This window comes from Wasmannia auropunctata, unplaced genomic scaffold, assembly GCF_000956235.1.
Source record: "Wasmannia auropunctata unplaced genomic scaffold, wasmannia.A_1.0 LD336022.1, whole genome shotgun sequence".
NCBI classification, from domain to species: domain Eukaryota; kingdom Metazoa; phylum Arthropoda; class Insecta; order Hymenoptera; family Formicidae; genus Wasmannia; species Wasmannia auropunctata.
The window spans coordinates 71618-87980 of record NW_012026868.1 but is presented as its reverse complement, the minus strand read 5'-3'; the positions used below and the strand labels follow the sequence as shown (position 1 = coordinate 87980).

The window sequence follows — 16363 nt, the reverse complement described above, 5'->3', positions numbered from 1 at the left end:
GTCGATGCCGTGTTGATCGTTCGATATCTTTGTCACCTCACCGGTAGCTCTTGATAAACGATAAACGCGACAATCTGTATAGCGGCGCTTCAATAGCGGCGATTACGCGTAAATTAGTCATAAAATATCGATCCAGTGACGTTAACGGGTTTTGCGGAATATCAAACATTACAAATCGCAAACACGCGATTTACTGCGTGTTCGTGTTTATTCACTTCAGACTGATGTGGCAAAATTCCTCGTATAAATTCACACAAAGATTCCCTTCATTTTCCTCCACTTTTATGATGGGACTTGAGGTTTCCGCAGACGTGTAAGGGATGCTGTTACATGCCTTAATTCGTTTTTTTCATCTCTTTTCAAGTTTTTGAAACCACGCTACGCCAGAAGAAATTTTGTATGCGGTCGCGACGTTAATGTCAACTAATAAAAATGCAATTAAAGTTGAAAATTATACAATTTATATATAAAGGAAAGGGGTATTTCATGAACTTCGGAGAACTCAATGAAATAAAAAATGAAAGGCAAGGTTGGTATTCAGTATTTTGATATCGATAGATACGATGTATAAACCGGATGCGCGTCTAGTCCGTCGCGCGATTTGCGCACGTTTAAAATGCGATTAGACCAATAATTATCGTGTCAAAAGCACAGCTAGAAAAATAAGGAAGCAATTTATTTTGTTACGTTTGCGACAGAATTATTATCATTTTTAATAAGCGAGCGCGACTAATTGCTGCCGAACGTGATTCACGCAATATCACTCTGCGCAGGTGAGCTTCTATACAATCCGACTCTTAATTAATCGTTGCGTTGTATGTGAGAAAGAAGGATCGAATTAATCGGAATAAATAAATCGATCCGTACCGATTTCACACGTTTTTTAAAGAAAGCTGCGAACTTGTGCGAATACCGTTTCATCTCAATGGCGTTTAATGTGATGTTTAAAAATTCCTACTTATTTATATACTAGAACTATATAATTTATAGCAATGCGATTAAGTATCCTGTGAGTAAATTCGAATCTGGTAACGTAGTTTCAAACTTTCTGTAATTACTTTAAAAATAAAAATACCACTTCCAAGTAAACTCAAACTTGAGCTAGGTTTGAACTCTTTATGAGTACCTTGAAAAATAAGGGCACTTCCAAGTAGATTGGATTTAAATAAAATACTCAAAACTTATGAAAATTATAAGCATTGATCTAGAAAAACTACACATTTTTTTTAGAAGAATATAAATGTAATTAATTAATATAATATAATAAATATATTTATAATATAATAAATATATTTATTATATTTATATTATCTATCTATATTATATATATTACCTATCATATTATATTAATTTATACATTAATATATTAATATATTAATATATTAATATAATAAATATATTTTATATATTTATACTTATCATATTATACTAATTAATTACATTTATATTCTCCTAAAAAAATTTGTAGTTTTTCTAGATCAATGCTTATAATTTTCATAAGTTTTGAGTATTTTACTTAAATCTACTTGGAAGTGTAAGTGTGTATATATATACAACTACACACATACACACATATATATATATATATATATATATATATAACTTACAATTAATGTAATATTAATTGTGTAATATTTATAATTGTTTAGAACAGGGTTTGACACGTCTTGTACTTTTCAGCCGATTTTCGAGCGCCGCTGTTCCCTTTACTTCACCACTCGCGCGGCAGTCCAAATGCCGATTGGTGAGGCAAAGCGGTATGGTGCAGGGAACAGCGGCGCTCAAAAACCGGCTGAAAAAAGCAACGCCGGCCTTGCTTTAGAAATAACACTTGATTTAATTTTACTTTCTGGTCCATTTCACTTTACATTCATATAATATTTCCTGTTTTCAAAAATATTCTTTTGATGGAACAAATGGAACAATGTACAGATAATCATATGCACCTGTTAGAATAGGATATTGAACTGTTTGTTGGAACAGGATATTGACTATTTATAAATCAAAATAACAAAGAATTATACATAAGTTGAATTATACATAAAATCATATATACGATACAAAAAATGCTAGAGAATGCTAGAATGTCTAGACTGAGTCACACGGCACAATACGTGTTAACCTTAGATACACACGCTGGGTCCCTGGGTCGCCGGGACCTGCAAAACTTTCGATCCCGCAGCGTTTTTGAACTTTCCCTTTTTCTTTGAACCGTATATCTTGGAGCTCCTTAATTCTATTGACTTTTAAACATTATGGACTTGTTTCTTGATTGATTCTTTATCGATTGAAAAAAAAAATTAATTGAAATATGTCCATTTTTACTAGAGCTACAGTAATAAATATGAATGAGGTCCCCGGGACTCCAGTGTGTATACGACGTCGTCAAAAAAACAATGTGTATACCTAGGGTTAAATTAACAAACAAACGTGTTTAACTAACTTAATTCTTAGAGTTCGAATACTATTTGTAAAAGATTCGATTCTGTACAATCAAAAGTACTTACAAGTACTTCTTCGAATCTTGCAGATATTTATTTGTAAAACTTGAAACTGACTAATCGGGATCGATTACTTCAATTATACAATGCATAAGATATTATTTCTTATAAGTAGGTATTACTCGAATCCTAGAAAATAAATCTTAGTTATTGGATTTGATTCAGATTTTTAAATGTACACTGAATTTGATTTCAATGTGTACTTGTTAGAATAGAATTTTAATCCATTCTATGTATGATCTGAAAACAGATAGAAAATCGCCGAGTGAAATTAATCAACTAGAATTGCCGCTACAACTAACAGCTATCGGGGACGTATTGCGCCAATGTAATATCGATTAACATTAATTCTGATGAATTCAATTTTCTAGCTGTACCCATACGCCGCGGGCTATAATTTAGATGGAAACAATCGTAATCATCAACGTTTATTGATTCGAGCTGCAACTGTCCATGAGACAAAACAACGAGACAATATGCAGAGCGCGCGACAAAGTGAATAATTGCTTATAATTACGTTTTGTTTTTTAATTGCACGCTTAATATACACTCGGCGGTGCGTGTTTTGCAAGTCCATAAGTTAAAACGTACGCGAATTAAAGGTAATCACGAGACGCGAAGACTCGTGACGATTCGCAGATAAATTGGATTAAATGGCGATTGGAAACGCCGAGTTTCTGTTGACACAACTGACAACCCGGCAAACGTAATCATGAGATAATCACCGACGTATGAGGCGACATTACACAGAAGCTATCATATAATGAGGGTGATTATGAGGAAAATCCGCGTACGTCAATAATTTTCATGTGATTATGTTTGCACACACGACAACAGTGTCAACAGAAAACGTGACGTTCCTAATAGAATCGTTTGAATACAGTCTTAATTCTTTTCGTGTTTGCAGAACATATAATTTATCTCTATATAACTTATCTTCGCAACTCTCTTTAATTTACGACGCCAACAGTTTGCCTTCATCACAGTCTATGTTATTTCTGTACTGAGTAAAGACTAGAAGCAAACTTTCCGCTTAATTTTGGAAAATTATTGCGAAAGAAGGTTAACGACTGATTGATTCGGAACATAAAAATTCTTATCTCTTTGTTTTGCATTATTTAAGCATTTCTCGCTCTACAAAAGAGAGCGAGAAATTTCTCGGTATAGAAAAGTTAAAAAAAAATCTTGAGTGGAGAATTTACGTCGCTACTTCTGTTACGCAATGGTCATTTAAAACGGCGAACGCTATCTAAAAGTGCGCTCCGTTTCACGTACGATGCGCATGATGTATCATTTTACCTTGTTTAACACTCAGTGAACAACAAGAATAAAATGATGCATCATGCGCATCATGCATAAAAAGGAACACACCTTAAGGCCGAAAGGGAGACACATGTATGTTTCGAGTTGCATCAGTTATATAATATTGAATGCACACAGGACGTGGAACGTTTGCCGCGCGGCGGAAGTTGGCGTTGTATAGCCAATCAATTTATCACTTTTCTATAAGAGCAAAAGAAAATCGGTAAATTGATTGGCTATAACGCTATATACGACTTCCGCCGCGCGGCAAGCGTTGTCGCGTCCTCTGTGCATCCTTCATAAGTAATTACGCCACCGATTTCCGTCGCGTCGACGTATCGATCGGAAAATATCAGGTTATACGCAAAGGGATTCGCCTAATTAGCCGGGTCGTGTCGCAGAATCTTCGGTGACTCGTCAAGAAAAAAGCGAACTCGTCGTCAGAAGAGTGACGACGAGTTCGCCAAACAAAGAGCTGACGTGATGCAAACTGACAATTGAAGCTTCGGCCATTTTCCGATTTTGCGAACAGCCGTTGCAACCAGCTGTCAAATTCTCAGCACGAAAAAGCTATTGTCTTCCTTTGATCTGACCTCGGTTTTTATCCCGCACGAGTAGGAGGTCCTCGCCAACGGGCGATTCCTGGCGCGCGTCTCCAGCTGGAGACGTACGTTGCGTATTTTTGCTCACTGTATTATCAGTCAGGGACTGCGTCAAGAAATCAACGATATTTTTTATAGAGATCTCAAAATTTGTTTTGTACTTGAGATATAGCGTTTAACAAGATGGTATCTGTCTTTTTAATTAACGTAAATTAAAGTTGTCTTAAGAATAATATATTAAATATATGAAAGATCATACAATTATTTTAATTCTAATACTAGAATTTGAGATGTCAAAAAAATTAAAAATAATATATAATAACTTGCTTAATTTCTTAAAGGAGATATAAATCTAATGGTAAGTCCAACTAAGTAATAAGAGAAAAATGTGCTTGCGGAAAAGTACTCGATATAATTTGTAAAATAAGAATCGAGATTTATTTAAAGAATGTTAAAACATTTCTATTCATAAAATTTCAATAATAGAAGAAATGTGAATAAGGATCTATCACGTTTTATTACCAATTTAGTTTCTTCTCTTTAGTGAGAGATATTGAAATTTTTCAATGGAAGGAAACTCTGATTTCATTCAGAGGTAAGTTATTTCAGAGGTAAAAGATCGTTGCTTTATTGTATGGTTTTATTGTATTATGTAACGCGAACAATAAAATGCCTTTCTGTGAAGAAATCAGTGAGGGAACCAGTTTATTGCAATACTGAATTCGAGACGGTGCTACAACCTGGTCGACAGAGCGAAAAATCGACCGACGATATTGTTAATGTAATCGCACATACAAGTGCGATGATAATGAAAGAACTGTAACCGTTGAACAACGGCATTATATACGTCACGCGATTTTCGCGACGTCGTCATGATCTAATACGTGAGAAAATGCATTGTGCATATAAAAAGAAGAAATAAAATTGGTGCTACAAGTGGGAGGATTAATGAGGAACGCGTGAACAGACGATACAGAGACCGAATAGCGCCACGCGCAAAACGTGACAAAGTGCATTCAATGTCGAATGCACTTACATACGTTCACATCGTTTACAGCGCTTTGCAAATGCGTACATACGTCATTAGGACATTCCATTGCAATTTACGACCGATTAATTACAATCGGAGAATGACTCCTCTTAGTAGCTTATATTCCATGACGTTAAAGAATTACATTAACGCTTTGCTACGTGAGAATAAATTAATTGAAGCACGTCAAAAGTGGAAAACACATCAGAGAAAAACCATGTACTTTTTGGATCATAAGAATTATAAAAAATCTTAAAAGTAAATCTTGTATAACGAGAATTTCATTTTCGGGATAATTTTTACGATGAGAACTGATCCCCAACGTGCGTCTTTCGCTTGTAACGTGTAATAACTCTTTTGTCTCTAACACATATAATCTTTGTTAGAATATTTTCTTGGCATTCTTTTAATTCAGCAATTTATCAAATTTGCCGCAGAAGCTTGAGTAGTATTTTATGATTTGCAGCACTGAGTAATAACGTTATGTAACACTATATGCGAAATATTTTTTTTTAACGTCAATAACAGTCTCGGCAAATATTCTGTAATCCAATATTTCAATCGTTTGTAACCGTGGAAAACTTGTTCACATTGACTTCACAACTGCGAATCCTTAAAATGCGTTTCAGCGACAGATAGAAAAACGTTCTTTCAACGCGCAAAGCTCATTTTAATCATAAAAGATTTGTGTGCCACTTCAAGAATGCGAAGTCTGCGTCATCCCGCGTGGAAATTTTCAACGTCGGATATTAATCTTCCTGTACATACATTCTAAATACGAAATTGATCCGATAATATTAATCGACGCTTAATATCTCCGTTTATTAATTACACAACGGCAAATTACGCCTTGCCAGATGCGTGCGAGGGCACCGAATAAGCGATTGACGTGAAACTGTGCTACTGCTTTCATTATAATTATAGACAAAAGAGAGTGCCATTTCACACAAATTGTAGAAAATCTGAAATTTTCCGTAATTTTCTTGCAATCTCACCAGTCTTAAGTTCTTCTGGAAAGTTTTGTTTGAATTTCCTGTGAGGAAATGACATTATATTAACGGGATTCTGTCGATAATTCCTTATCGTTGAACGAGGAAGGTATGATTTTGCTGCATAACTTTCTCGAGTGTCTTCGGTAGATTTCCTATGTATGAAGAAAAAACTTGATATACGTCATACTGTAGGAATCGTTTTATCGCAACGATTCTGTCTTTGTCGTTTCATTTTTTATAAGCAAAGATCTGTATATTTCTCGTTTATATATGTTTCTCGATTTATATTTTTTAATTATTTGTTATTTAAGAATTAATCGGTGATTGCTTTTTGTGAAAATTCTAATAAAATAAATACTTATTTCTTATTTTTGCATTTACCAAGTTTAAGTGTACGCTTTGTTTTGACATAAACTTTTGATGCAAAAATAAAATAAGATTTATTTTAATTTTAATTTTCAACATAAATTTTATATTTACGCTTATTCTCGTCAAATTGAAGTTTAAATATCTATTGTCTTATGAAAATGAAACAGGATACTGCATCATTTAGTGGATAATACAAAAGCGTTTTCAGCCAGTCATTAAATTAAAGAGCCTAAGTTGGAATGGAGTTACATTATCTCGATAAAATTTTAATGAAAATCCGTCATGCGCCGCGAGCATTAGGATTTTAAGTATTTTAGAAAACGAATCAAGTTCTTATTTGTTATAAAATCTAATTTTTGTAAAATTTTGAAGTTTACTGTAAAATAACTAAAAGGTGTGAAGTATAAAAAAAACTTAATTATACTTTCAGTGTTAATTAACTTTTAATCAATTATTTTGTACAGGAAAAAATTGTCTTTTATATTTTAATTACATTTTTAATTTGAATTGAAAATTTTTTAATTTAGAATTTCTCGCATATATACATATGTACGCATGTACGAAGAGTTAATGGTAGTCGCATTCCTTTCTAATCTCGTTCGTCGATTTCAGGAAGAACGGCGATAACTTCGCACTTTCTATGATAACCTTGGAGCAATAAAAAATTGAATGTATGCCGATCGATTCAACAATCGTTATTTTATCAGTACGTCTTACCGCATAGGGAAGTTCCATGGTAAGTGCGCGCAATATCACAAGCCAGCAAAGTCACGGTTACAATTATGTGTAATGTATTACACAAAGTGAGCTGCACACATGAGGAAATACGTATATGTATAATAACTTTCCGTTCAGGTGCAGATAATTAGCGTAGTGAAACAACGTCATTTCAATATTTAAGACAGTCTGAGACATTTGCTTGTGAGACAGCAAACATTTTCTAATTATATATTTCCCAAGATTGTCAAGCGTAAAGTAAAAAAATAAGATTAGAGGTAAGTGCGCAGGTTGCAAAAATCTCTTCTATCGCAAGATGTTACATGTTTAAGATTAAATCTTTGATCGGGCAGTTCTAAAATTTAAATGTTACGCGTCGGGTGAACGGGAGCACAAAATTATGGATGGAAAGTTAAATTTTGTCACACAATTCGCGTCAAATTGTTTGCGAATTTAATCTATAGCGGTTAAACAGCTCCTCGATAGCCTCAATCGTAATCTGCGTTATCTTACCGTAAGATATTCTGCTCGTCATGAAGACACCGTTTCACGCGAAAAAGAAGATAATGAACGTAAGACGCACCTATATATACTAATGTAAAAATTTTTTTCATTCTCCAGAACTACGTAGTAGCGCTTTACTTTTGCCGTATTCTAGAACAGAAAAATAATGACGCGCGTTATCATATAATTTAAAAAAAAATGTAATTAATGGAAATTGCTTTACATTAATCGTTTCAAAAAATATTTATTTCAGGGTTACATCTGTTTTCTGCGATTGCAGAAAGGGTAAGACAATAAGAAAAAATAAGACAAAAATAATAATTTATTTGTTTCTGTTATTTTTTTATTTTTTTATTTAAAAAATTGTTTATTGTTCAAGTCGCATTACGTGTAATGCAATCTATGTATGTACATATAGGTTCGTATTCAGAATAGGCTACGATATTAGAGTGCTAACATGATACAATTTATATTACGTATAACATAAAATTTCAAAGATATAATAAAAATGCACATTTATCGATAAAAGCGCGTTCTGAATGCGGATCGTAAGCTTCAATAAAATATCACATATCGCGCCTCTACATTAACTTGTAATAATATATTACGAAATTTATGTAGTAACGTATTAATAGTCGTCTGTTTTAAAAATATTTTTTAATATATTTATAGTAAACTAAAATTTATTTAATATATATAACATCTATTATTGTCGCAATGAATCTTATATCTAGTTATAATATAAAAGATTACCTAACTAAATGTATGTATATTTCTTTATGTATAACTGGAATACGACAGAGGCGATCAAATATATATTTAGTATTAATTGCAAAATGAAATCCCAAAATAAAGTGATACAATAATGCTTGATATTAAAGTATTGCTCTTTATTGTTTTTTTATATGATAATGCACATGTATTTAAACAATAATTAACAAATATACGCAACTGATGAAAATTTCGCGCGTCGTGCACACCGATGAACCTGTGTGAACAAAAATTATATATCATAAAAAATTCCGCACTAATTATATAGGAAAAGTGACAAATTGGCTTCGGTTAAATTGGTTGAAACTGTGATATTTTGAAGATTATGAGATACTGATAAAAAATTTTAGATAAAACCATCAAAAATGGATAGATTTTGCTGTAGCATTTGAAAGTTGCTATTTTTGAGTCTCATCGGTCTGAAAAGTACCTTTATAAAAGTACATAGTCTTATTTTCTTTAACTGTATAGGCATTTATATAATAATCATACATGTGTTAGTTATTAAGTAAATCTCTCTCTTTCTCTTTGTTTGAGCGCGGGGGAGGAGAGGGTGGTATGGCATGTATATGTATCCGTGTACGTGTGTATCTGTGTCGATGACAATTCCATTAGTATTTCTAACATTATTACATCTAAAACTATATGCATACATGTGTGTATGTGACTGTACATGCGTGGTAAAAATACACAGGAAATATTATTTATATACTTTATCTTTTGTATTTTTGGATAGAAGCACTGACGGAAGTTCTAGCTATTCCATTAATATGTCCAACGCACTTACTTCAAAGTTCTTAATCACCACTTTATTTTGCAATAGGTTTAAATAATCCACTATTTTCCTTATAACATTAACTTTATAAAATAATAGGAGTTATTTATTAATGCTCAGATCGCTACTCTGTCTGCGCTGTACGTAACAGAAACTATTATATTTAGTCGCAAGCTATTTTTGTCTAAAGTCGTAGAAAATACGATATATAAGATACGGTTCTCGCGCGCGACGTAATAAACTCGTTTACTCGCGAGCAGTACGCGGCACGGTTGGTAGATGGACGTGACGGGTTATTTTTCGTAAGTAAAAAAACCATACAAATTACAATAAAAAATTCATGACACACATACCGATACATATACATTTATATCATTCTTTGCGCGCGCACACACACATAGACAGAGATATGAGCCTACTCAATAAGAAATGGAAACATGTATGGAAATTAAACCATAAAAAACATAAGTATATAATTATATATACATATAAATATAGTTAAAGAACAAATTGTGTAGAGAAAAAAGTACTTTTCAGACCGATGAGATTTAAAATAGCAACTTTCAAATGATGCAGCAAAATTTATTTTTTATTGTTTCACCCATGGAAACTCTTGATTAGCATCTCATAATCTACAGAATATCACAGTTTCAGCCAATTTTATCGAAATTAATTTGATTAACGCCGGGTCCTTTAGAATGATACGTTCGAATGTGGGATAATTTACGCGTAAGATAATAAATCATTTATAAGACTTTCACTTTCTTAGCAGCTCATTTCTTGATGCTGTTGAAAAAGTTTTATTCCGTGTGTCTCCTCATACTTTGTTGTACCAAGGTCTTCTTGCAACTTAACTCGATAATAATCAAAGATTTAATTAATTATTTTACTCAGGTAAATATCGTTTTCGAAACAACAGTCGCGCTAGAAGCAAGTTTAGCAATGCTAAAACTCGATACAATTTAGGCATTCGTCCTCTTCGATCGCGCATTGCCCTGCAACTCATCCTGAATCTCCTGAGAGGTTTTCCCCTTGGTTTCCGGTATGAAAAAGTACGTAAACGCGGTGCCGGCCGCCATGATCGCGGCGAAGATCCAGAAAGTTACGTCCGCGCCCAAGCCCTCGTTCATCGCCGGGAAGGTCTTCGTCACGAGGAACACCAGGAACCAGTTCAGCATCACGGCGATACCGGAGGCAACCGCCTTCGTCTCCGCGGGGAACAGTTCGGCCATCAGCATCCACGGTATCGGGCCCATCCTATAAATGTTGCGCTACAGTTGACGCCTTTCTCTTTTTTTTTATACTGATTCGCGGTATCAAACACTTTGGTTATAAAAAATTTGGTTATTCAAAATTATTCGGCCATCTATATATAATAAATAGATAGAAGAAGAGAGAGTTTACACCGGAATAATCTATTCTAAATATATTATTTCAGACTGTTTAAAAAATCCGATGCAGTTAATTGCAGTACTCACCCGATGGAGAAGGAAATCATGAATAACGTCAGGGATGTGAGCGGTAGCCAGCCGAGATTACTGACATCACTTCCGCTCGTCTTAATATTAAAATACGAACCGAGGGCCACGAGACTGACTAGCATAACACTCGAGGAAAATATTAGCAGCGGCTTCCTTCCGGCGCGATCCACGATCAGCGCTGCTACGCCTGTCGTAATCATCTGCCAGAAATAACGGCTTTATCAAGCTAAACATCGTCATCCGACGACGATTAAGTAGTTAATAATAATTGCAAGGCATGTGGATAGATATACAACATTTGATACATATCGTGCCGACAACGAATATCTGCATGTAAAATTCAACGACGAAAAACAGAAAGAAAAAAACTGCGACGAATAACAGAAAATCACGTTCGGCACAATTAACTCGCAAAAAAAATTCTAATTACATTTTAATCAGACTCCGAAAATTTCCAAGAGTTTTTTACTTCGTATTCCTTATCTGAACAGAAGTATTATTATGGAAATGTTTTTTTCAGACGTTCAATTCTTCTCTATAAACGGAGTTATATAAGTAAAAGTGTGTTCTATAGAAAAATCTATAAAAGCAGGTATAAGCTTTTGTGCGAGATATATACATGTCGCACCTGAACAATTGCCACAATTATAGAGGCGACTTCAGGCGACATCGAGCTCCCGGATGCCTGGAAGATGGTGACGGTATAGAAAATCACCGCGTTTATGCCGGATAATTGTTGAAAGAACATGCCGCCCAACGAGGCGAGCAAAGCTCTTCTGGATACCGGGCTTCGTATAAGATCGAGTATTGTCGATTTTCTCAACGCTGCCTGCTCAGCTTCTCGCTGCGCTTCCGCGAGTTCCTCCGACGGATCATAAGAGTCTCCTCGGAGGACTGACATCGCTACTGCGGCTTCCGGTTTCCGCCCTTGGTTCTGTAAAGGTTCGAGATAGATCAAAATTATTCTTCGTGAATAAATTCGACCGTCACGGTTCAATTATTTGCTTCGATTGAACGGTCGTCAATTGTAAAATTATTTTATTTCTATAAAATTATATGATTTTATATTTATATCATTTTAGAATATAATTTAACAGCCGAAACGTGGAAAAATAATATAGAAAGGCGCAAATCGGGGAAGATTCTGTCGACTCACCACCAGCCAAACAGGCGACTCCGGCATCCACACAAAACAAAAGATGAAGCCGACCACTATGAGGCCGCAGACTATCGCGAACGCCGTGTAGTTCATCACGGCACCGAGTACGAAGGCCAGCAAGATCCCGACCGTGATGAACAGCTGAAACATGGCGCCGAGGGAGCCCCGAGTTGAAGTCTCCGCAATTTCGGAAATGTAAGTCGGCACGACGACGCAGGCCGCCCCGACGGCGGCGCCGATCACAAATCTGGCCAGGTAGATCAGCCACAGTTTGGAGGCGAATACGATGATCACCCAGGCCACGAGAAACGGAGCCGCCAGCAGAAGGAGCGTTCTCTTCCGGCCGAGCTTGTCGGCCATCGGCCCGGACGGCACGGCGCCCAGGATTGCGCCCAGGGCCAGCAGCGAGCCCACCCAGGAGCCCTCCTCCTTGGTGATAACCAGCCAGGAGGTCTCCTCGTACAGCTGGGGCAGAACGGGAGACGTCCAGGCCAGGGCGGTGCCGACGCTGAGCGCCATCAAGCAGGCTGAAAGCATTTTAAAGCGGCCGAATCGATTAAAGGGAAAACTTAAGGAGCCTCAGCCTCCGAGCGCCAGCTGTTTTACTTAGCATTTAAAATTAAATATATATCTTCTAACTGATTAAGTTCGAGAAGGTTAATAGATATCGCAAATAACTGTCTCTCTGATTACTTTCTGGAATCTTATTAGAATCGTGCGAATTACGAAATGTCTGTGAATGAGCCTTTCCGAGCGAGGAAACTTAACTACGCTTATTTTAATATTAAGTGTTTAAGAACTGAATATTACATTTAATATTAGGAGTTCACGAACTGAATATTACATTCAATATTAGAAGTTTGAGAATTGAATATTACATTTGTCTTACTTCTTGGAAATTTGTCGCTCGTGATTTCTGTCGTACTTTCATCTAGACATTAGCACAATTCTTATCAATCGCTCTGCTAGCCTATTTATATCATTACCCATTTATATATTTACGTTCGCGTTTGGTGAAATACGAGCCAGATTATCTGCCAGAAATAGTTTATCTTTCTCGAAAAAAGACATGCCGAATTTCATAAACTCATTGAACAACTTGCCGCTCTATATCCTCTCAGTGAACAGTTTCTTTCTTACAATCTATATATATATACCGTATCACCGGCGCCGAATGGCGATACGCGCAAACATTAATGCGATAATTATAAATTAAGTCCTTTCCACATCATGCTAATCCGCTGCTCGATGCTCAGAAACAATTATGTGCGGCGCGCGCGATAAGGCGGACAGATGGGCCGAATTACTTTATCGGGCACCGAAAATCCAGCCGTCGATAACAATCCGCCCCGTCGAGAGTGGATGACAGTGGTGCATTATGACACGTCGGGAATGAATCGAGTCGATTCCCGGAATTTTAAAATTACGCGGGACAGCGGATCCACTGTCTCCTTTAAGATCTCGAGCGCACACTCACAAAACACACCGTCGTCGGATCTCACCGGCGTGACGGACATACCTCTCCGTCTCTCTCGCGACCGGAGCAAAGTGCGACGCTTGTTTCAATAAACTATATCACGGTCGAGTTTTGGAGTTCGTAAGCGAGGAGATACGCGAGCTTACTCGGAGAGATTTAATAACGAACGGCTTGACTACTATCGCGACGAAACTGCGATCTCGCTGTATCTAATTTTCCAGGAAAGTCAAGAAACTTGGGAGACAGTTTCTGCAAGCGTAATGTCCTCCTCTTTTTCACGATTATACTTATAGTGAAGTTTAATCAATATATAACAGGTGCAATCCGACGGATTGTGAGTAGCGTAACAAACTTGGTGTCAAGTTAAATTCCACTTCTCGCTCGATTCGCAGAAACTCCACTCAAAATCAAACGGTAGATTTACTGTGAACTTTAATTCAGTGAAATCGCACAAACGCTAATTAACGTCCACTCCATAATAATGCCCTGATTAATAGCGCTTTATTTATAAAACTTTTTAATAAAAGATTGTATGTATACATCCTCTTGGCAGAATATCGATTTACGTTTTTACGTGACTTCAGCTGTTTGGAATGCAAATTTAATTATCTACGTCAGATAAAATGTAAGTAAAATTAATTATAAATGAAAACCGTAGGTATCGCTAATAGATGTTTTCGTTAAAAGAATAAAAAATTGAAACGCTTTGTTGTTAATGTCATTACCATCTTCCTCGATCGGAAAACTCGAGTACTTTTATTGACAGAAGAATGTAATTTTTTAACAAGCAGATCTTGCGGCTAATAAAGACTTTATCGAGATGTATTAAGATATTATACATGTATCCGATTGCACCTCTTTAATTTAATTAAATTGTAAGCTAATGATCTTTTGATCTCTACTTGTGATCCAGCAATTTCATAAACAGAAAGAATCAATACAAGAAATTTATTATACTATACCTGCATCTATAATAATTTAATCTTCAGGAGATATAAACCCTCTAAGAAAAAAAAAATGATTTTTGCCAAGTAGAATTAAAAATTTGAGTATTAAATTATTTAAGTAAAGTTACGTGATTGTTCAAGTTTCTCGCAGTCACGTCAATTGATAATATATATATTTCGATAACGACGTAACGATCGCGATTAACGATTATCAGCACGATAAGTATGCTATAGTAAGCTGATACTATCTAATTGAACAATTATTTTATGAAATAAGTTGAGACAGTCCTTAATTCAACTTTTGCTTATTTCTTAAAAGTAAATTTGAGCTAAGGAGATAAAATAAAAAAATCGTATTTTTTTATTGAAAATTAAACTAACATTATTTATTCGTTGTCTGCAGATTTTAATTCAAGAAAGACAAATACTGTAATCTATATTTCTGTACTCACTTCAAGATAATTTCTACTCATCTTTATTTAAGAACAAATTTTTAAACATAAACACATCGATAAAATTAGGAGATATGCATTAAAGATGACACATTGTGTAAATATAATATCGAATATAATAATATCAAATAATATCATATATTTGATTAAATATAAATAATATCAGATATTTCAATATTGACGTTTAAACATATAGATTAAAAAATAAATTGCCTAACTGCAGAGATTAATGTTAAATATTATTAATGGTGTATCCGATTTGGTTGCACATTTGCAATATTCATTGTACACACAACTTGAAATAACATATATTCCGCACTCTCTTTGAACGGCACAATTGAACTCACGAATAAATAATGTAAATTTTGTCTGAAATACGTTTTCGATGCGCCGTTTATTTACTGATACGCGCTTTGAATTTAGAAACATATATACACCTCATAGCATCGCATTTCAAAAACGCGATTACATAATGTATCAATTATAAACGTTTAAGTAAGTAATCATATAAGAATGAGATTTTGCACAGCCTCCACGCCGTCACTCTCGAATGCGGATCCGACGCTTCATTCAATCTATCTAATTTCCTAACTCGTAGAGTACGAAAGAAGATAACCGCGAATGTTAATATACACCGTTAAATACCGGAAATGGAGGCAAGATACTGCCACAGCTTCCTGCCTTCCTGGCGCACAGGAACTCCGCTAATCATCCCCGTTCCCTCCATCTTCTCTTCTATTCTTCTCGGCGACTCTATTCTTCTCAGCCTGCGCTTCTTCAAGCAATATCGAAAAAGAACGACTTCGTGCTCGGCAACTCGGACTCGTCGCTCTTTAATTAACGCGTTTCGCGCGCCTGTCTCCTTTGATTTTTCGCCACGAATAACAGAAAAGTTCACCGGAGATAAATGGAAGATGCGAACTTATAAATGTTTCGGCACCGACGCAAAGCGCGCGAAACGCACCGAATGGACGGCGGCAACATCGGGGCCATCGTATATCACCACCGTCACTATCTGGTCACCATTATCACTAATCTCTCGCTTATCTGGCTCGATTGAAACGGTAAAAAGATTTAGAAGTCACGATAATCGCGGAAATGAATGCGGAGTCGAAAATCCGCGAGCGAGAGCGACGCGCGCTTCCGTAAAATCGGGACGCTGTGCTTCGATCGCCGCGGCTTCCGTCACGCTTTTCAGGATTTTTTTGCTTAATAGAAATGAATTAAAAATTGTCAGTGAATCTCTCGACCTTTGTAATACCCCGATAAGAGAAACTGGGTCGA

General features: G+C 35.7%; 1 protein-coding gene across 1 annotated transcript; it reads right to left on the bottom strand.

Annotated features, from left to right (window-relative positions):
- Positions 1-8886: 8886 nt before the first annotated feature.
- On the bottom strand, positions 8887-16046 carry LOC105453045 (facilitated trehalose transporter Tret1-like). Its single transcript, XM_011694703.1, has 5 exons — positions 15725-16046; positions 12201-12730; positions 11673-11978; positions 11042-11244; positions 8887-10820 (listed from the first exon to the last, which is right to left on the bottom strand). Exons 1-5 carry the CDS (start codon positions 15804-15806, stop codon positions 10526-10528), a joined length of 1416 nt encoding a protein of 471 aa, XP_011693005.1. The 5' UTR covers positions 15807-16046; the 3' UTR covers positions 8887-10525.
- Between the last annotated feature and the right edge of the window lie 317 nt (positions 16047-16363).

Excerpts from the sequence above, each read along its gene's own strand:
- LOC105453045 (XM_011694703.1), bottom strand. The coding sequence starts at position 15,806 with ATGGAGGGAACGGGGATGATTAGCGGAGTTCCTGTGCGCCAGGAAGGC. Across the intron at positions 11,245-11,672 it reads TAATTGTGGCAATTGTTCAG|ATGATTACGACAGGCGTAGC; the intron begins GTGCGACATGTA and ends TATTTCTGGCAG. Across the intron at positions 10,821-11,041 it reads ATGATTTCCTTCTCCATCGG|GATGGGCCCGATACCGTGGA; the intron begins GTGAGTACTGCA and ends CAACATTTATAG.